The sequence below is a fragment of the Pelophylax lessonae genome (genome assembly GCF_965119305.1).
Source record: "Pelophylax lessonae genome assembly, chromosome: 9".
Taxonomy (NCBI): domain Eukaryota; kingdom Metazoa; phylum Chordata; class Amphibia; order Anura; family Ranidae; genus Pelophylax; species Pelophylax lessonae.
In genome coordinates this window covers 48,205,444-48,227,124 of record NC_138776.1, presented here as the reverse complement: position 1 = coordinate 48,227,124, position 21,681 = coordinate 48,205,444, and the positions used below count along the sequence as shown (strand labels likewise).

At 44.3% G+C, this 21,681-nt stretch overlaps 1 protein-coding gene across 1 annotated transcript in view; it reads right to left on the bottom strand.

Moving 5' to 3' along the window:
• Nucleotides 1-21,681, bottom strand: part of LOC309564205 (EF-hand calcium-binding domain-containing protein 6-like) — a gene marked incomplete at its 5' end in the record, with an annotated part of 78,315 nt that overhangs the window by 35,041 nt on the left and 21,593 nt on the right. The window contains 5 exons of the mRNA XM_082268832.1: nucleotides 1,682-1,789; nucleotides 3,838-4,031; nucleotides 7,007-7,152; nucleotides 10,604-10,746; nucleotides 10,973-11,092. Of these exons, the coding sequence (XP_082124958.1) occupies nucleotides 1,682-1,789; nucleotides 3,838-4,031; nucleotides 7,007-7,152; nucleotides 10,604-10,746; nucleotides 10,973-11,092 (711 nt within the window). The remainder of the gene's footprint in view (nucleotides 1-1,681; nucleotides 1,790-3,837; nucleotides 4,032-7,006; nucleotides 7,153-10,603; nucleotides 10,747-10,972; nucleotides 11,093-21,681) is intronic.

Below are 21,681 nucleotides of genomic sequence, written 5' to 3'. Positions count from 1 at the left end.
CAATATTGAGTTGGCCCACCCTTTGCTGCTCTAACAGCTTCTACTCTTCTGGGAAGGCTGTCCACAAGGTTTAGGAGTGTGTCTATGGGAATGTTTGACCATTCTTCCAGAAGCGCATTTGTGAAGTCAGGCTGATATGGACGAGAAGGCCTGGCTCGCAATCTCTGTTCTAATTTATCCTAAAAGTGTTCTATCAAGTTGAGGTGCAGACTAGTCAACTTCCTCTACCCCAATGTCGCCCATCCTTTATGGACTTTGCTTTGTACACTGGTGCGCAGTCATGTTGGAACAGGAAGGGGCCATCCCCAAACTGTTCCCACAAAGTTGGGAGCATGAAATTGTCCAACATGTCTTGGTATGCTGATGCCTTAAGTGTTACCTTCACTTGAACTAAGGGGCCAAGCCCAACCTCTGAAAAAAAAAACCCTGCACCATAATCCCCTCTCTACCAAATGATTTGGACCAGTGCACAAAGCAGAGTCCATGAAGACATGGATGAGCAAGTTTGGGGTGGAGGAACTTGACTGGCCTGCACAGAGTCCTGACCTCAATCCGATAGAACACCTTTGGGATGAATTAGAGCGGAGACTGCAAGCCAGACCTTCTTGACCAACATCAGTGCCTGACCTATAACACCAAATTAACTGCACTTAGTTACAAACCAATCATATACAAATTAGCTGCCAGCACAAATATGCAGGAATACTAGCATAAAAAATACAAATAATACAAAGAAGTGCAGTGCTAGTAAATAAATGAATCCATTAATATGCAGATATCATTCAAAATGAGTTGATAGTAGACGTTATGAGAGGGAGGAAGAGGGAGTATCCAGAAAGGACATGTCACCAACACCTATTCACACTGCCTTTTACCCCTTGCTGTGAGCCCCCAATCCTGGAAAGTAAAACAGGCACCGTTATAATAGTCCTGGAGCAAGCCACTGGATCTGATGGGCAGCTTCTCCCATATAGAGCCAAAAGTGAACACCAACAATGTTCTCCCCAGTCTCATATGGTATAGAAACATAAAAGGGGGCATATCATGGTGTAGTATTTTCAAGAAAAATGTATTGGCCAAAAACAAAGTACACTCACTTAGATAAACGAAGCCTTCAAACCAAGAAGATGGCCGCCACGTCCTGTTGCGGGATGACGTCCCGCGTCGCCAGTGCCTGACCTCACAAATACGCTTCTGGAAGAATGGTCAAACATTCCCATAGACACACTCCTAAACCTTGTGGACAGCCTTCCCAGAAGAGTTGAAGCTGTTATAGCTGCAAAGGGTGGGCCAACTCAATATTGAACCCTACGGAGTAAGACTGGGATGTAATTAAAGTTCATGTGCGTGTAAAGGCAGGCGTCCCAATACTTTTGGTATTATAGTGTATTTTCACATAGCTCCGTATGGAAAAACAATTAGAAACACTTTAGAAATCCAGACAACTGTGATTTGTGGGATTGTGATTCTTCCAGACTGGACACGTATTCACAAAAACTGAGCATTGTTCTGAATGTCAGAAGATTCACCCCTACTAGAGAATATTTTGCTTCACTTGTTCCTAAATGTAAATGTTAGGAGGGGCTGAGAAGAACACGCAGATATCACCCACTCATTACATAAAGACTTCTTTTAATTTGTAATTCAGAATTTGGAGAAGCCAGACATTTCACGCACTCACCTGAACTCTTCAAGGAGGGCGCTGAAGTCAGCGTGGAAATATTGCAGCAGTTTCTCCTCTAGGGCCCTGGTAGTGGATGCCGAGCTTACAGACTGCCTGTGCACTGACCTGAGCATATCAGAACAGCTTCATCAATTTAAAATCCATATACTAAAATGTTTTGTAATTTCATTCTGAATGTGGAGCGAAAATGACAAGAACTGCTTAAAAAAATGAAATCTTTACCCCTTATTTAATGCAAACAGTGGTTTCCACCATCCCTGTGCTGTGGTCTCAGGGCTCCCACCACCCCTGCACTTAGTTCCTAGGCCTGCACTCCTGCTATGCCCATTATGAGGGGTTCCTACCATCCCTGTGCTCAGAGATGTATAGTAACTAAGTAGAACTACTTCACTACTGTACTTAAGTACCGAAAGGCGGTATCTGTACTTTTCTAGAGTAGAATTTTTTTCTCCTACTTCCACTTTTACTTCACTACATTTTTTCAATTATTTCAATACTTCTACTCCGATATTTTTTTTTGTGCTGCATAGTTACTCATTACTATTATAAAAATTACCACTGCCAGAAAAGTAGATGGCAGGTTTCATGAAGCTCAAAACATGTGTATTATCAGCGCATACGAAAATAAATGCTACTGTATGTATAAATAAAAGCTGCATTTGAAATAATAAAAGACAATATGATGTTCAAACTTTTGACTTCTTTCTTTAATAACTACATAACACAGTACTTGTACTTTTACTTTCAGTACTTGAGTAGCAATTTTATTTCAAAACTACTGGTACTTTTACTTTCAGTACTTGAGTAGCAAATTTTTTTAAAAAACTACTTGCAATACTTAAGTACAAAAAAATGTTGAATACTTTAGTACTTCTACTCAAGTCACTTTTTGATCGAGCACTTGTACTTTTACTCAAGTATGGGTTTCGAGTACTTTATACAACTCTGCCTGTGCTGCGGTCACAGGTCTGCTGGGTCCATTATGAGGGGCTCCCACTCCCCCTGTACTCAGTTCCTGGGTCTGCACACTTGCTGTGCCCATTATGAGGGGCTCCTACCATCCCTGTGCTGTGTTCCTGGCTCTGCACACCTGCTATTCCCATTACGAGCATCTCCCACCATCCTTGCTGGATTTATCTTTATTTTAAACCAATAGTCTCCACACTGTGCAGCCCTTTGCATGCCTTTATCCAGCCCTTGGGAATTCCTACCACAGATATGAAGAGCTATTTCTTCCACTGGTACAAACGATGGGGCAATAATCCTTCCACTGACACCAATGATGGGGCAATTTTTCTCCCACTGACACCAATGATGGGGCACTATTGCTCCCATTGATACCGACAATGGAGCACTTTTCCTCCCGCTGATACCAACAATGGGGCACTATTCCTTCCACTGACACCAATGATGGGGCACTATTCCTCCCACTGACACCAATGATGGGGCACTATTCCTCCCACTGACACCAATGATGGGGCACTATTCCTCCCACTGACACCATTGATGGGGCACTATTCCTCCCACTGACACCATTGATGGGGCACTATTCCTCCCACTGACACCATTGATGGGGCACTATTCCTCCCACTGACACCATTGATGGGGCACTATTCCTCCCACTGACACCATTGATGGGGCACTATTCCTCCCACTGACACCATTGATGAGACACTTTTACTCCCCCTGACACCAACAATGGGGCACTATTCCTTCCCCTGACACTAATAATGGGACACTATTCCTCCCACTGACACAAACGATAAGACATTATTCATATCACCAATTTTCTACTCTACTCTACTGGTCCTTTGTTAAAAATGTTTGTAGACCTCTGATTTTAACCAAAGAGAATGTATCAGGAAGACCTGGAATGCTCAAAAAAAATTCCCAGCTGGTCAAGTACAGTGTTGAAAATGATGGCAGGGATTACTTGTTGTTACAATATCCAAGACATATAGGAACCCAGGGGCTGACTCCACCAACCAGAATTTGGGTGGGCTAATCCTTTATTGTTAGAAGGTAATTTCTCTTTTGTTGAAATATTGATATCTACTACAGAGCCTTTTGCAAAATAAATTCAGCTCCACTTCACATATCCTATCAATACTCTGTTCACACCACTGAAATATTTCTACTAATTGTGACACTACCTGTTTTCCTTGCTCAGGATCTGGTGTGCTCTTCCGCTATTCCTTCTTGTCTGGAGACGCTGTAGAAAGTCTACATAGTCCACATCGGAGGAATTCTCGTTTAAACCACAACGAGCGAGGAAATGGCCCAATTGGTCCCCAGTGAGATGGAGCTGAAACTTATCCAAAACCTTAAGGAAATCTTCTCTTGAGACCTGGTGGAAAATAAGATTATTCCAACTGAAAAACTGTTTTTTTTTTTTATCCCAACACCAATACTAAGAGTTTGAATGAATGTAAAACTCAATGCTAAAGGAAATAAATATGTGTGGTGGTGAGGCGCTGCTACTTATTGGTATAAAGTGCTGATAGAATATACAAAATAAACTTTTTTTACAATATTATTATAATATAAACACTTCATGCAATAATGTATGTCACCAGGTGGTTCCAATTCCCGTGTTTGGATGACTGTATACTGTTCACTTTATCCGCAATATACATATGTTTATTGCGGATAAAGTGAACAGTATACAGTCACCCAAACACGGGAATTGGAAGCACCTGGTGACATACATTATTGCATGAAGTGTTTATATTATAATAATATTGTAAAAAAAGTTTATTTTGTATATTCTATCCGCACTTTATACCAATAAGTAGCAGCGCCTCACCACCACACATATTCTTATTTAAGTATCACTACTTAAATTGAAGGCAGCTCTACCCAACATATTATTAATTTAACAAAGGGGGGCGCCATACTCCTTACTTTTTCTCACAAAGAAAATAAATAGATTTCACTGAAATTATGATGCACCACATGGCCAAATGTTTGTGGAAACCTGATCATCATACTTATACAAGTTGGTTGGACACCCCATTCCAAAAACATAGCAATTAATATGAAGTTGCCCCTCTTTGTGGCTATAACATCCCCCACTCTTCTAGGAAGGCTTTCTACAGGATTTTGGAGGTTGTCTGTGGGAATTTGTGCCCATTTGTGAGGACAGGTACTAATGATGGATGAGAAGACCTAGCTCACAACTTGACTTGACACGTGATGTAGCTTATCCTTGAAAAAGCCAAGTGTAGTGACGCAACGCGTCGGGAGAAGCCGGGTGACGTCACTTCCGGTCTACGGCCGAGACCGGAAGTATCGGTTTTACCGCGATTTGCGGCTGTTTTACCTGCCTATCCTTACTATACTGTAAGTCTGCACTATTTTATTTAATAAAGTCATTTTACATACTGCACCATGAGGTTGTCCCCGTTTATATCCTTATCATGAGGGGGAATACAAAGGAAGTTTCTCTATGAGCCCCTGGAAGTGGTGTGATACCAGTCATTCAACCGGTCCATATATATGAGTGGGAGATTGATGAGCATACCAGTTCCCGCAGAAAGGGTCACCCAGAGCAAAGCCTGCTTTACAAATAACTCTAATTTGAGTGTTAGTGGAGGTGAGCAGCCATTACACTCATTTTAGGATTACGGTTATTGGGATTCACTCATATGGTGACACACCTTGTGAAAATTTAAGATTCACGTGGTTTATACATTTGAAGCACTTTTTTTGGATTCATCAATATTTTGCACTGTGCACATGGACACTTTATTGCAATGAAGTTTTTTCACTATTAGTGCAATATATTGTTTTTTGCACCTTGCACATGGACACTTTTATATGATTGTTACCTTTTCAGTGCAATTTAGTTCATTATATATTGTGGATCGCACATTTCTAGTGGATTGTGAAACTCATTGTTTTATTCAGTTTGCACTGGCACTTATATACACCTATTAAGGAGGTGATTTGCACATATCTTTTGCACCCAGTCACTTTATTTGCCATACACCATTCTTGTTTAATTATTATGGTTTTGTGAATTTATACACATTGACGGTATTATTTGTACACATTAGGAATCCTATATCTATCACAGTGGGTTTTTTGCCCATTGAGAAAGTAGCGCAGATTCTTACTTTATCCTTATCTGTCAGAGTACTTTATACTTTACTCCTTATAGTTTTTACTTTATCACATTATAACAAAGGTGTGCGTGTCTTATATTTTTATAGGGTTCATTGATACACCTGTTATTATGCAGTTTGGAGATTAGAGCAATCTATTCTTTACATTCAGTAATAGGTCTAGGGCACTTAGTAGACTACCTGGGACACTTGGTAGAAGACCTGGGACACTTTATAGAAGACCTAGGGCAATTGATAGTAGATCTTTGACACTTGGTAGAAGTGCTGGGGAAATTGGTTAAGTATCTGAAACACCTGATATTAGACCTGGGACACTTGGTAGAAGACCTAGGACACTTGGTAGAAGGCATGGGATAACTGGTAAAAGACCTGGGGAACTCAGTAAAACACCCTAGACCAGTGATGGCAAACCTTGGCACCCCTGATGTTTTGGAACTACATTTCCCATGATGCTCATGCACTCTGCGGTGTAGGTGAGCATCATGGGAAATGTAGTTCCAAAACATCTGGGGTGCCAAGGTTCGCCATCACTGCCCTAGACGCTCAGTAGGAGACCTGAGAAACTTGGTAAAAGACACTTATGAGAAGACTTGTGGCACTTGATAGAAGACTTAAGGAACTCATTAGGGGACTTGGGGAACCTATTAAAAAAATCTGAGATACTCATTAGAAGTGTACCCATTAGAAGACTTGGGGGAACTTGGTAGAAGACCTGGGTCACTCATTAGGAGACCTGGAGAAGTTGGTAAAAGAGCTGGGACACTTGTTGGGAGACCTTAAGTAGTGGGTACCCGTACCAGGGTTTAACAAGGTCAACCTCAGCCTCTCTGCACCCAGCTTTGGCATGCCTGTTTGGTAAAATGGCACGACCTTGCTTGTTTGACTTTAATGTTGGCTTTTCAAAATAGTTTGGAGAATGATAACAATAGACAGTTAGCCTAGAAGCGAGGGAAGTAAAAATTAAACTAAGAAATGGCGTTGCTTCTCACCAATGAAATCAAACTCTCAGGGCATACTGGAAATTTGATTGGTGGCTCAGTGAAGTAGTTTCAGCTACAGCTGGCCTATCTTGTCTTGAGCATTATTTTAAATGGTGGCAATGACAATGCCAAGGAACGCACTTTCAAATTATTTAGATAATTGTTCTTTATGGCTCTACATGACTTGGATGATCAAAGAGGAGACACCAACTCACCTTGTGTGTCCTATCAGGATCACACACCAGGAATTCGGCCAGCATGGCTCGAACCCCCTCTCTGAATCTCTCCTTCAACCACTTCTCAATACTGAGTGACAACTTCCTCTCATTTCTTGTCCGTGATCCAACCTTCGTGCTCATTTCTGGAAATACAAAAAGCACTGTGAGTGACCATGAGGGTAATCTGGAGTTACTCCTCTTCTACTATTAAATATGAAATGTGCCCTAAAAATGTATCTGGCAGGTGATTATGTGGATATTACTCTAGGTCTAGGAAGAACATTTTGGTACATCAGACTGAAAGAGTTTAGTAATCATAAACATACAAGAGAATAATGGGGTACACTCATGGCTGCTGTTAGAAATCCCGGGGCCCCGTGCAGCCTACCTGACAGGGCCCCCCTCCTTTTTCTTTTTTCATTTTTAACAGCCCTTTTGGGGGGCCTTTGGTGAAATATTCGGGGTCTAAACAGACACCCAGATGTCTCACATTTGAGACAGAGAAAAGGGAATGAGGACAGAAATTCGTCCCTTTCTCTGAAACCTCAGCTGCACTGGAAAGTGAATAAATGGGAAGCACTCTGAGGTTTCCTGTTCATTCACAAATTGAAGTATAGTAAACACAATTTACTATCCTTCAGTGATAAATAGACATAATGAGTGATCGGTACCAATCTCTCACTCTCCCCCCTTCCTCACCCCCCCTGCTCTCTATCCTAAAACATTCCCCTGTGTCCCCTGATGGGAGAGGAGGGAGGCCGGCAACACTGCAGAGAACGGGTGCACACATGGAGGTGTGGACAACAGGGGGGGTATGGACACAGATACCAATCCCCCTGCAGTGCAGACGGAGGAAGAAGCCAGCATAGCTTCAGGGGAAGCCACAAGAGTTGGCAATTATGCAGTACAGCCGTTGCTCCTGCTCGGCAGGTGTCTGGGCCCCCCTTTTAAAAATGATGGGGCTCGGGCCCAGTACAGGAGGGCTGGCTGGTCTGTCTTATCAGCAGTCCTGGGTACACACATCTATGTTTCTACCCTTGCTTTGATTGTATTTTAGGTTGGGCATACTTCTTAAATGGGACAGAGAGGGCACATGCACAAATTTAAAGGGAAATTATAACCTATTTTCATATTTAGGTCATTGCTTTTATTAATTAATTTTTTTTCTCTGGCCTTATAGAGCTTTGTTCCTGCAATCGTTCTAAAGGACTATTTGGAGCCCGTTTTGCTGGCAATGCTTCAATTCGATTGCTCATGCTCTTTATCTGCAGAACTTGAAAAAAGCTTATGTTTACATTTTGATACCATACAGCTATACCTGTGGCTGGTATTTGACATCATTCAGTCCTCCCCTCTCTATCTGCCTCCTGTTTGTGGAATATCTGTTATATGCACACCTTCTGGGTATGATTTTTATATTTTACATTTTTTTTTTATAACAATTTCATTCCTCCCCCCCTTCTTCCCCCCTCCTTCCACCCTCTTTCCCCTCCCCCCTCCCCTCCCTCCCCTCCCTCCCCTCCCCCTTTTTTCTCCCACCCCCCCCCCCCTTTTTCCCCCCTATACTCCTATGATGGTTCTAATTTAACCCAATGACGATGTTGATGGTGCTATTATTTCATACCAGTGTGCATCGTTTTTAAGTTCTCCCATGCCCGCCGGCGAGAGACTTTGGTGGTTCGGTCCATTGGGGGTTGCCCTTGGCTACCAGCGACCATAGGTGAGGTTGCTTCACTCCCCCATACCTATGCCTATTTATTGTATAATAGACAGTATCATTTATTCTATCTTGTTATTTCTAGATACAAAGTGCAACCCATTAATCCTCCTGAGGAAGTGGCTAAGACCGCGAAACACGTAGAGGAATACGCTGAGACATTCATGTCTCTTTGAGCATGGGATAACCGGTTCTGATTAACATAAATTTGTTACTGTATCTGTTTTTTTTATGTATTTTTGCATGCAATTTTAAACTTGTGTCTCAATAAAAAAATATTTGAATTTTATTTGATTTGTACTTCACATCCATCTGGTACCCAAAAATCCAGCCAATATTTTCCTGCCCCCTTCCCCCCCCCCTCCCCTTTTCCCTGGACATTTTTTGGGGAGTTTAGGCCCAGTTCATCCCCTCCCTCTTTTTGATTTTGCTTTTATTAATTGCATATAGATCATTTTTAACCGCTTGACGACCGCCGCACGACTATTTACAGCGGCGGTCAGCCCCTCACAGGCAAAGTGATGTAGTACTACGTCGCTCACCTGTGAGGCTCTAGGGGGCGAGCGCCCGCCGAAGGAGGCGCGCTCCCACCCACGCTCGTTCCCCAAGCAGTCCGCGCGAGTGAACGGCGGACCCGATGCCCACCAGTCACTCGCAATCTCCCCGTGGAGAGGGAGAAAGGCAGGCGGCTAATGTAAACAAAGCCGTCTGTCATTCTCCCCTGTGTAATAACAGAGATCATACGGTCCTGCTATGTAGGATCGTATGTCTCTGTTATTACACCACTAGCCACATCCCTTTACAGTTAGAAGCACACCCCTAGGGACACACTTAACCCCTTGCTCTCTAATAAAGTTAACCCCTTCCCTGCCAGTGTCATTTTTACAGTAACATTGCATATGTATAGCACTGATTACTGTAGTAATGTCACTGGTAACCCCAAAAGTGTCAAAAATGTCCGATCTGTCCGCCGCAATGTCGCAGTCCCGCAAAAAAAAAAAAAAATCGCAGATCGCCGCCATTACTCGTTAAAAAAAACAAAACACCAAAAATCACAGAAATCTTTCCCTTAGTTAGTAAACGCAATAACTTTTGCGCAAACCAATCAAAATACGCTTATTGCGATTTTTTTACCAAACATAGGTAGCAGAAAACAAATTGGCCAAAAATGTTAAAAAAATTAGATTTTTACTTTTTTTTGGGGGGAATTTCATATAAAAAAAATTGAAAAATATTGGTATTTTTTCAAAATTTACGCTCTTTTTTTGTTTATAGCGCAAGAAGTGAAAATCACACAGGTGATCAAATACCACCAAAAGAAAGCTCTGTTTGTGGGAAAAAAAGGACGTCAACTTTATTTGGGTACAGCGTCGCACGACTGCGCAATTGTCCGTTAAAGTCACGCAGTGCCGAATCGCAAAATAGGCCCTGGTCAGGAAGGGAGTAAAATCTTCCGGGGCTTAAGTGGTTAATTTTTACATATTTGCTGTTCCATGGTGGCAGGAACTGCCTGGTTCACAATTATTTATCTGAAAGCTCTTTGCCGACTCTAAGCCCCGGTTCACACTAGGGCGACTTGTGTCGCTCCTATTAGAACAGGTCCGCAGCTTTCCTATGGGAGGCGACCTGCGGCGACCTGTGAGGCGACCAGGTCGCCTCACAGGTCGCCCTAGTGTGAACCGGGGCTTAAGGAGACTGATGATTAACCCTTGGTCAATGATGTTCATTAGAACTGAGGAAGACACTTGGATAAGTAGCAAAACGCCACCAACATTACAGAACAAATCCAGTTAAATGGTACCAACTACAACCAGCTATAGAATGACCTGGACACATAAGAACCTTCAAATACATTCTTTTTATATTTCTCCCCTTACTTCTGTCTTCGTAGCTTTGAGACACTTTCTGCAGTCCTGAGAGCAGCGTGCTGCGATCTTCATATAAATCCTGCGCACTCCTTGCTCCTAGGTGACAACGCAGGTCCTCAATCCCCAGAGTCCCACTGTCTTCTCTGACGTATCTTAAAAATTAGGAACCAGGGAAGACAAAACACAAGCATATTAAACTTTAATTATGAGCAGGGACAGCAATAAAAGCCTTATAGGGGTTTAGATCTTTGTCTATTCTATAAAAAAAAAAAAAAATGAACAACAAATTTGTCTAGAAATACACTTTAATAATACCAATATTTAGTAAATGCCAAAGCTGAAGCACAGCCAGGAATGTGGGTATACAGGTTGTCTTACCGATGCCACAACTTCTTGAACTCTTCCTCAGTCATCCTTACACCCAGCTTGGACAAGGAGTTGTGGAACTCAGATGAGGTCAGGGAATCCTTTGGGAAAAGCTTCAGAATTTCAAAATATCTGCAAAATTTTGAGACACAATGATTAGATATAGTTAAAAAAAACAAACCTATAAAATATACACTATATTACCAAAAGTATTGGAACACCTGCCTTTACACACACATGAACTTTAATGACATCCCAGTCTTATTGTTGCTATTGTCATACAAAATGCATGGGTGGCCAGGTACTGCCATGGGGGCTTGCATCAACGCCAACATGATACAATATACACTTTATTACCAAAAGTATTGGGACGCCTGCCTTTACACGCACATGAACTTTAATGGCATCTTAATCCGCAGGGTTCAATATTGAGTTGGCCCCCCCCCCTTTGCAGCTATAACAGCTTCAACTCTTCTGGGAAGGCCGTCCACAAGGTTTAGGAGTGTCTATGGGAATGTTTGACCATTCTTCCAGAAGCTCATTTGTGAGGTCAGGCACTGATGTGGACCAGAAGGTCTGGCTCGCAGTCTCTGCTCTAATTCATACCAAAGGTGTTCTATTAGGTTGAGGTCAGGACTCTGAACAGGCCAGTCAAGTTCCTCCACCACAAACTCACTCATCCATGTGATGATGGACCTTTCTTTGTGCACTGGTGCACAGTCATGTTGGAACAGGAAGGGGTCATCCCCAAACTGTTCCCACAAAGATGGGAGCATGAAATTGTCCAAAATGTCTTGGTATGCTGACGCCTTAAGAGTTCCCTTCACTGGAAATAAGGGGCCAAGCCCAACCCCTGAAAAACAACCGCACACCATAATACCCCCTCCACCAAATGATTTGGACCAGTGCACAAAAGCAAGGATGCACTGCAAAGCAACTTAAGGAAGCACATTAAACTCTAGCCACCCCTTCACTCTTGCACAATTATACAGGCTCCTCTCCTGTACTAAAATGGCTTACGCTGATTTTACTGCACACTGTGGGCTTCTTACAATGTGCATTAGAACTTTCAGCAAGTCAAATAAAGCCCCCCTCATTTTCTGGCTGGAGGACACACATGAGCATCTAGCCCTTACCTCCTCAGCCTGACTGTCCCTTTCGTTCATTGGATTTCAGTTCTTTCATCATGGATGCTCAGCATCACAAGTGGGCATTACCTAGTTTGGTGTGCATGGAAATATAGCCTGCCTATGAACACCCATTCCTCCAGAATGATATCCTCCCATCACATCAAAGCATCAGATATGAGGAGTACAGCTGCAGGGTGCTATGATGTCTTCATGAAGCTGTGTACAGTACCCTGCTAGCCCTTCCCATCAGCCATGATCTGTTTGCATTGCACAGAGAAGCACAGAGTGATGATGTCACTGAGTCGAATATAAGGTAAATAATGAAAATAGAAAAGTTATATTAAAAATGTCATTAGTGTGATGATTGGAGGGGATGGGGTCAGGGAGTAAGGAAGGCAAAATATATGCAAATCAAATTTCAGTACACATGTGCAATTCCTTTTGGTCCGTAAGTGAATTCGGACACATTTTTGATTATTTGGAGTTTTGGATGTATCCAAATCTCCGAATGAAAAAGTAATGAATTTAATTGAAATTCGTTTAATTTTGTTTTGCTTATTCGTTTTCTAATTAATTCCAAATTTTCTGAACAATTCTAATTCAGATAGTTTGAAAAATGATCAACTGATTTGAATTCTGTGTGAAGAATAGCTGGTTGTTAAGGAGCGGGTCGGGAAGCCGCCCTGTTCTTAACAACCGATGACTCCATCAGCTGACAGCGGGCTTCCCCACTGAGAGCTGAAATGTAAACAAAAGAAAGCCTGCAATAGAAAATTCTGGAAAAAAAAAAACAACTTGGGGTTCTTGGGGTCTGGTATGGGTTTTAAAGGGAACTCCACAATAAAATAAAATAAAAAAGCGTTGTAGCGTCCCCTCCAAAATCCATACCAGACCTTTATCTAAGCTTGCAGCCCAGCAGGCCAGGAAAGGGGGGTGGGGGCCGAGCAAGCAGCCTTTTCCCCCCTTAACCATACCAGGCCACATGCCCTAAACACGGGGGGGGGGGTGCTTTGCTCTGCCCCCCCACTCCAAAGCACCCTGTCCCCATGTTGATGGAGACAAGGGCCTCTTTCCCCACAACCCTGGGCATTGTGGGGGTCTTATCGGAATTTTGAAGCCCCCTTTAACAAGAGGGCCCCCAGATCCCACCCGCCCCCTATGTGAATGAGTATGGGGTACATTGTACCCATTCACCAAAAAAGTGAATAAAGACACTACACAAGTTTTTGACACTCATCAGTTGATAAGGAAACGGCGGCCGGCTTCCTGGTCTGCTCCTTAACAACCAACTATTCTTCACACAGAATATGAATTGGTCGATCATTTTTTGACCAGTGCGAATTTAAATTGTTCCGAAAATTTGGAATTGGTTAGAAAATTAAAGGAGTTGTAAAGTCTCATGGTTTTTCATTCTATGCATTAAGGTGAAAAAACTTTTCTGCTTCAGCTGCCCCCCAGACCCCCCCATTTTTCTTACCTTCTTACCTGAACCCGATTGTTTCAGCGACAATCGAGGTTTGCACCTGAAATGGACCCTAAAATGCATAGGGCCCTTTTCAAAACCACACCGCAGCTGCTCCGTACATGTGTGAACCGGTGCCATTAAAAGCCGGTTACGCTTACATGTTATGCAAATTGGATGCGGTTAAAAACGCATCAAATTTGCATATATATGAACCTTGGCCGTACAAAAACAGAAAAGGGTAGTTATAATGTTTTTTTGTATTTATACACAAATGTTTTGACTATAATTTCTATTTTAAACTAAATTGGTTGTTTTACAAGATGAAAGTTTACATATACTTTGATGTGTACTAAAGTAGATTTAAAGTGTTAACCACTTGTCGACCAGCCGCCGCAGATATGCGGCGGCAGATTCCCGCGAAAAGACGTACCCGTACGTCGCTTTGCGAGAGCGATCATGGGGGCGTGCGCACGCTCATTCCCCAGCGGGGAAGCAGATCTGCGGGGCCGGCGATGTCGATTGCCGCCGGGCACCTGCGATTGTTCCCCGTGGAGACAGAACGGTGGTCTGCTGTTGTAAACACAGCAGACTGTTGTTCTGTCAGCAATTAACACAAGGCTCCTGTGTTCCTCCTATTTAGGAACACAGATCCCTGTGTTGATTCCATAAGCCCATCCCCCACAGTTAGAAAGCACCCCCTAGGCATACATTTAACCCTTGATCAACCCCCCCCCCCGATCATATTTTTAGCACTGATTACTGTAGTAAAGTCACTGGTCCCCCCAAAAGTGTAAAAAATGTCAGTTGGGGTCCGATCTGTCCACCGAAATGTTGCAGTCCCGCTAAAATTCGCTGATCGCCGCCATTACTAGTAAAAATAAATAAATACAAATTTCATAAATCTTTCCTCTAGATTGTAGACACAAGTTTTGCGCAAACCAATCAAAATACGTTTATTGAGATTTTTTTTACCAAAAATATATAGCAGAATACAAATTGGCCTAAAATTATAAAAAAAATAGATTTTTAATTTTTTTTATTGGGAATGTTATATAGCAGAAAGTGAAAAATATTGTTTTTTTTTTTTTTTTTTCAGAATTGTCGCTCTTTTTGAATTTTTCGCTATTTTAAAAAAAATAAAAATCACAGAGGTTATCAAATACCACCAAAAGAAAGCTCTATTTGTGGGGGAAAAAGGACATCAATTTTATTTGGGTATAGCATCGCATGACTGGGCAATTGTCAGTTAAAATAACGCACTGCCGAATCACAAAAAATGACCTGGTCATTAAAGGGGAAAATCTTCCGGCCAGAGCTGGTTAATAAACCCACAACAGTAAAATCAGTCTGTATATGCATTGTGTAAAAAGGCTGTTTGTTCCTCTATGCACAGATCCCCCCCATCTTCCACAGTTCTCAATCCATCTCCTGATAGAACAGAGCCTTTGGAGTCAGGCTGCACATGCTCAGTTTGGTCTGTATTGCTAGAGAGTTTTTTCTTTTTTTGGGGGAGGGTGCATGTGATCAGCTCAGGGCCAATCAGCACTGTCAAGACAGAGGATCAGGGGTCCTGCATCCTGATAGGACAGCCAGTGCAGTATGAAAACTCCTACAAGCTTTAAGCAGGCACTGATAGAAGTCATAAGACTGCTATATACTGCTGATGAGAAAAGGTATTTAGCAGTTTATATTTACTAAAATAATTGCATGCCCATGTTCTATGTACTGTGCAGTGGCGGCCGGCCGATAGGGGGGCGCAAGGGCACCGCCCCCCCCCCCCCAAAAGAAGAAAGAAAAAAAAAGATTAAAAAAAAAAGTAAATTTTTAGCCCACTAGGGGCGCCGGACCTAGTGCTGAGTATGGGGGGGGGGTAGGGGATTTGCCTCCCACGTGAGGCAGACAGAGGCGCCGATTGGCGGCCTTCTGTGGGTCATCGGGGCGCAGAGCAATGCGCCCCGACACTCCCCACTTTTCTGGACTCCAGGCTGTGATTGGTCCAGACTCCAGCCTGGACCAATCACAGGAGGACATCCTGGGACAGTCCTGGCAGTGCACCGCCCCGGCGTCACGTCCTTCCCGCCCGCAGACGGAGTGAGAGCCTGAGGAGAGCAGCCGCATGCGTCCGACTGGACCGTACGTACTGGGCATCGGCATTCGTAGCTCGCTTAGCTGCGTGGCATGAGACCGGCGCTGACCTGGAGGAGTGGAGTGACCGCAGTGCAGTGTCGGCCTGGAGTGACCGCCCACGCCCGGAGTGTGTCGGCCTGGAGTGACTGGGGTGTTTCAGCCTGGAGTGACCGTCGCCAACTGGACTGGAGCGCCTCTTCCTGCTAACAAACAGGTAAGCAAAGCAGGATCCTGCCCTGTGCTGGAGAGTGCTGCGGGAGGTGCATGCATGGCTGCACTGTGCTGTGATAGGGAGAGCTAAGTTGGGCCTTGGCCCAAGGCCCAACTTAGCTCTCCCTATCACAGCACACAGTGCAGCCATGCATGCACCTCCCGCAGCACTCTACCATCCATCCAGCACCATCCTCCATCCATTGCTGGTCACTGCATTGGAGGCACGCACGCTGATCTCTGCATTGGGGACATGTATCACTGCATTGGAGGCATGCACGCTGATCTCTGCATTGGGGACATGTATCACTGCATTGGAGGCATGCACACTGATCTCTGCATTGGGGACATGTATCACTGCATTGGAGGCATGCACACTGATCTCTGCATTGGGTATCACTGCATTGGAGGCATGCACGCTGATCTCTGCATTGGGGACATGTATCACTGCATTGGAGGCATGCACACTGATCTCTGCTTTGGGGACATGTATACTGGTCACTGCATTGGGGGCATGTATACTGGTCACTGCATTGGGGGCATGTACGCTGGTCACTGCATTGGGGGCATGTACGCTGATCTCTGCATTGGGGGCAATGAACTGGTCACAACATTGGGGGCACGCACGCATGCTGATCTCTGCATTGGGGGCATCATGTTTGCTGGTCACTACATTGGGGGCACGCACGCTGATCTCTGCATTGGGGGCACCATGTACGCTGGTCACTGCGTTGAAGGGGGGTCTGTACTGTGGGGTTTGTGCTAGGGGGTCTGTACTGTGGGGTTTGTGCTAGGGGGTCTGTGCTGTTGGATTAGTGCTAGGGGGTCTGTACTGTAGGGTTTGTGCTAGGGGGCCTGTACTGTGGGGTTTGTGCTAGGGGGTCTGTACTGTGGGGTTTGTGCTAGGGGGCCTGTACTGTGGGTTTTTTGCTAGGGGGTCTGTACTGTGAGGTTTGTGCTAGGGGGCCTGTACTGTGGGGTTTGTGCTAGGGGGCCTGTACTGTGGGGTTTGTGCTTGGGGGTCTGTACTGTGGGGTTTGTGCTAGGGGGCCTGTACTTTGGCGTTTGTGCTAGGGGGTCTGTACTGTGGGGTTTGTGCTAGGGGGTCTGTGCTGTTAGATTAGTGCTAGGGGGCTTGTACTGTGGGGTTTGTGCTAGGGGGCCTGTACTGTGGGGTTTGTGCTATGGGGCCTGTACTGTGGGGATTGTGCTAGGGGGTTTGTGCTTGAGGGGTTTGTGTGGGGTTTGTGCTTGAGGGGTTTATGTGGGGTTTGTGCTAGGGGGCCTGTACTGTGGGGTTTGTGCCACTCTCAGTCAGTGTATCCCATAATAGAGTGTCTCTCACAGTATATCCCATAATAGGGCCCCTGCTCCCTATTATGGGATATACTAGTACTGATGGACCCCTTAATATGTGATATATTGGGAGAATTTGTTCACGCAAGCAAAATACAGGGGACAAAATGGGTGGAGTCTATAAGGGGTGGGGCTTCTGAGAAATGGAAGGGGTCAAAATGGAAGGGCGGGGTCTTGCGCCCCCCCCCCCCCCATCTTAAAACTTCACCAGCCGCCACTGGTACTGTGGGAGACCAGATATAGTGAATGCAGGATCCTTGGGCACTTTAAACCCTCAATTTGCCCCTATGCATCATTTCGTATTATTAAAACTGCCACTTGTAGCCTATATTGTAAGCCATGTGACAGTGTGACAACGTAAAAGCACATTTGGGAGAAAGGAATAGAGCGCTGCCACCCTATAAAAGGAAAGATCTGCACAAGTCTTCTGATGTCTACATAAGGGAAGCTTTTACAGATAACTAACATGCATAAGGTGCAATAAATGCACAAATAAAGTGATGGGAAGATTGTGGTTGAAATGAATGGTGTGGTGACAGAGCCTCTTTAAAGGTATAAAGCTTGCAAAGAATCTGTGGAGAGCAACAGCAAGCAATCAGACTGAAAATCTCTCACTCTTATCTTGCAGTAATTAAGATTCTAGTCAACTGTCCATAGAGCCTTCACTGACAATAATGAGCTCTGTGTGCTGGGTGCCAAAATAGTGCCAGCACTCTCTCAGTGGAGTTTAATAATCCACTCCAGTCTATCCATATAAGAAGTGATCCAAGGATACGGGAGAGATGAACAGACACTCCAGGGAAGGTTGCTGTTTCTATCACTTGTATGATTGCAAAAAAAAAAAAAAATGATATTGGATAAAATAATTTAAATTATAGTAGATCTAATCCCTATATAAATAACATTTCATTTATTGTAAGCACTGTGTGTAATAAACAATTTCCATCTATATGCACTCCAGGGATGGCTGCATAGTATTTCTCAGGGTGGATTTCCTGATGGTGACAGCAGCGGACCATGTCTGCTTATTGTGTGTTGTCCCCATTGGAATCCAAGTTGACAGGCTGAGAAAGCAGTGACAATGACAGAGCGGTAATTAAGTGTCCTTAAGCCGGCAATAGACACCCTGAATCTCGGCCAGTTCAGCAGGGACTGGCCAAGATTGGAACCATGTACAGTGATGGAAAAAAGTATTTGATCCCCTGCTGATTTTGTACGTTTGCCCACTGACAAAGAACTGATCAGTCTATAATTTTAATAGTAGGTTTATTTTAACAGTGAGAGACAGAATAACAACAAAAAAAAAAAAAAAAATCCAGAAAAACACATTTCAAAAAAGTTATAAATTAATTTGCATTTTAACAAGTGAAATAAGTATTTGACCTAGAGCCCTGCGCGGGCCTGTTTTCTTAAACCCGCACCCGCTGAATGTATGACCAGGACCGCCCACACCCGCAACCTATGTGTTCCACACCCGCCCGCAATGTTTGTGTCCACTCCCGCAAACTTTATCTCAGTGCTGGCCCTTATCTGCAGTCAAAGCCCTTATCTTATAATGCTGTATAATGATGCTGAAAAGAGGTCTTAGATTTAGAGGCTCATCATGCTCTCCCTGCAGCTATGGTTCCTTCCTTCCCCAGTGCAGCCAATAACCAACGCTGATACAGTGCCATACCAAACCATTACAAAGAAAAAGGAGGGGGGCAAAGAAGAAAAGTCTTCCCTGACCTCGCTCCGCCAGTTCTCGTTACTCTTCTCGGGGTATGGTACACTGACAGTCATGTACCATACCCCGAGAAGAGTAACGAGAGCTGGCGGAGCGAGGTCAGGGAAGACTTTTCTTCTTTGCCCCCCCCTCCTTTTCCTGTGTAATGGCTCGGTCTAGCACTGTATTAGCGTTGGTTATTGGCTGCGCTGGGGAAGGAAGGAACCATAGCTGCGGGGAGTGCATGCACAAGTACAGTGAGTCCTTGCATCAAAGGGAAAACCGCCCGCACCCGCAAAATTTGCACCCAATGCAGCCCTCTAATTTGACCCCTTCCCAAAACATGACTTAGTACTTGGTGGAGAAACCCTTGTTGGCAATCACAGAGGTCAGACATTTCTTGTACTTGGCCACCAGGTTTGCACACATCTTTAGAGTGATTTTTTTTCCACTCCTCTTTGCAGATACTCTCCATGTCATTAAGGTTTCGAGGCTAACATTTGGTAACTCGAACCTTCAGCTCCCTCCACATATTTTCTATATGAATAAGGTCTAGAGACTGGCTAGGCCACTCCAGGACATTGAATGTACTTTTTCTTGAGCCACTCCTTTGTTGCCTTGGCCGTGTGTTTTGGGTCATTGTAATACTGGAATACCCATCCACAACTCTTTTTTAATGCCCTGGCTGACGGAAGGAGGTTCTCACCCAAGATTTGACGGTACATGGCCCCGCCCATCGCCCCTTTGATGCAGTGAAATTGTCCTGTCCCCTTAGCAGAAAAACATCCCCAAAGCATAATGTTTCAAGCCCCATGTTTGACGGTGGGGATGGGGTTCTTGGTGTCATAGGCAGCATTCCTCCTCCAAACATGGTGAGTTGAGTTTATGCCAAAGAGCTTGATTTTGGTCTCATCTGATCACAACACTTTCTCCCAGTTCTCCTCTGAATCATTTAGATGTTTGTTAGCAAACTTCAGATGGGTCTGTACATGTGCTTTCTTGAGCAGGGGAACCTTACGGGCTCTGCAGGATTTCAATCCTTCACAGCGTAGTGTGTTGCCAATTGTTTTCCTGATGACTATGGTCCCAGCTGCCTTGAGATCATTGACAAGATTCTCCCATGTAGTTCTTGGCTGATTCCTCACCGTTCTCATGATTATTGAAACTCCATAAGTTGAGATCTTGCATGGAAGCCCCAGACCTTGGGGGATTGACAGTTATTTTGTGTTTCTTCCATTTGCAAAAAATTTCACCAACTGTTTTCACCCTCTCACCAAACTGCTTGGCGAAGGTCTTGTAGACTATTCCAGCCTTGTGTAGGTCTACAATCTTGTCCTTGACATCCTTGGACAGCTCCTTGGTCTTAGCCATGGTGGAGAGATTGGAATCTCATTGATTGATTGCTTCTGTGGACAGGTGTCTTTTATACAGGTAACAAGCTGAGATTAGGAGCACTCCCTTTAGGAGAGTGCTCCTAATCTCAGCACGTTACCTGTCTAGAAGACACCTGGAAGCCAGAAATCTTGCTGATTGATAGGGGATCAAATACTTCTTTAACCTATTAAAATGCAAATTCATTTTCCATTTTTTTCTGGATTTGTTTGTTGTTTTTCTGTCTCTCACTGATAAAATAAACCTACCATTAAAATTATAGACTGATCATTTCTTTGGTCAGCGGGCAAACGTACAAAATCAGCAGGGGATCAAATACTTTTTTCCGTCACTGTATGCATGGGCAGGTTGACTTTTACCCAAGTCAATCCTTTGATAGACTTAGGTACAACCAGCATGTCAGATTTTTAGGATATGATTATTGCCAGCAACTATAGCCGCTAGTAATAATCACTGTGTTCTCACGGCAGGGACGGCTCTGAACGCTTCCCGCTGGAAGAACACACTGAAGAACTGTGTTGATGGGGGAATTGAGCAATTTTCTTTAATGCAACCATGGGTTTGCACCGTCTATGGCCTGCCTTAGAAATCATTGGTCCCTGTACTGCCTACCTGTAAGGGCCCCCTTGAACAACCAGAGGACAATAACGAGGCAGCACACCAAGCACGCCTTAATGAATTGTGGGTGAGGAAAAATCGAGCTAACAGTGGGAGGGGCTTAAAACTTAAGCCTGCATACAGAGTGCAGGGGTCAGGAGTAGGTAAAGTAAAAGTGCAGGGGTCAGGAGTAGGTAAAGTAAGAGTGCAGGGGTCAGGAGTAGGTAAAGTAAGAGTGCAGGGGTCAGGAGTAGGTAAAGTAAGAGTGCAGGGGTCAGGAGTGACTGTCGGAAGGCAAATCACTTAACCGCTTCCGTCCAACAACATACCGGGATATCATTTTATCCAGTCGGCAGTCATTGTAAAAGTAATCCTAAATTCTTCAATTAAAAGAGAAGTATGGGAATTTTGTTTCTTTGGAATCATACTTACCTAGGTGGATGCAGCATCGCTCCAATGCTGCATCTGTCCCCTCTCCAAAAAGGAGAACTGAGTGATCAAACACCGCTGATCGCTCGGTTCTCGGAACTACCTGAGCAGAGAGCCAGTGACTGTAAGGGGGGGGGGGGGGGGCGGCCGGCTTAGGCTTTCAGTGGATCACTGAGAGACTGAGCCAGGTGCCAATTCAGGCATGTGAGCAATCTTTCCTGGCCCTGGACCGGCTCTGCGATGTCAGCCAACAGCAGGCTTCAGCCCGCTGTCAGCTGAAAAGGGGTCACAAGATTGCAGAACGTACTGC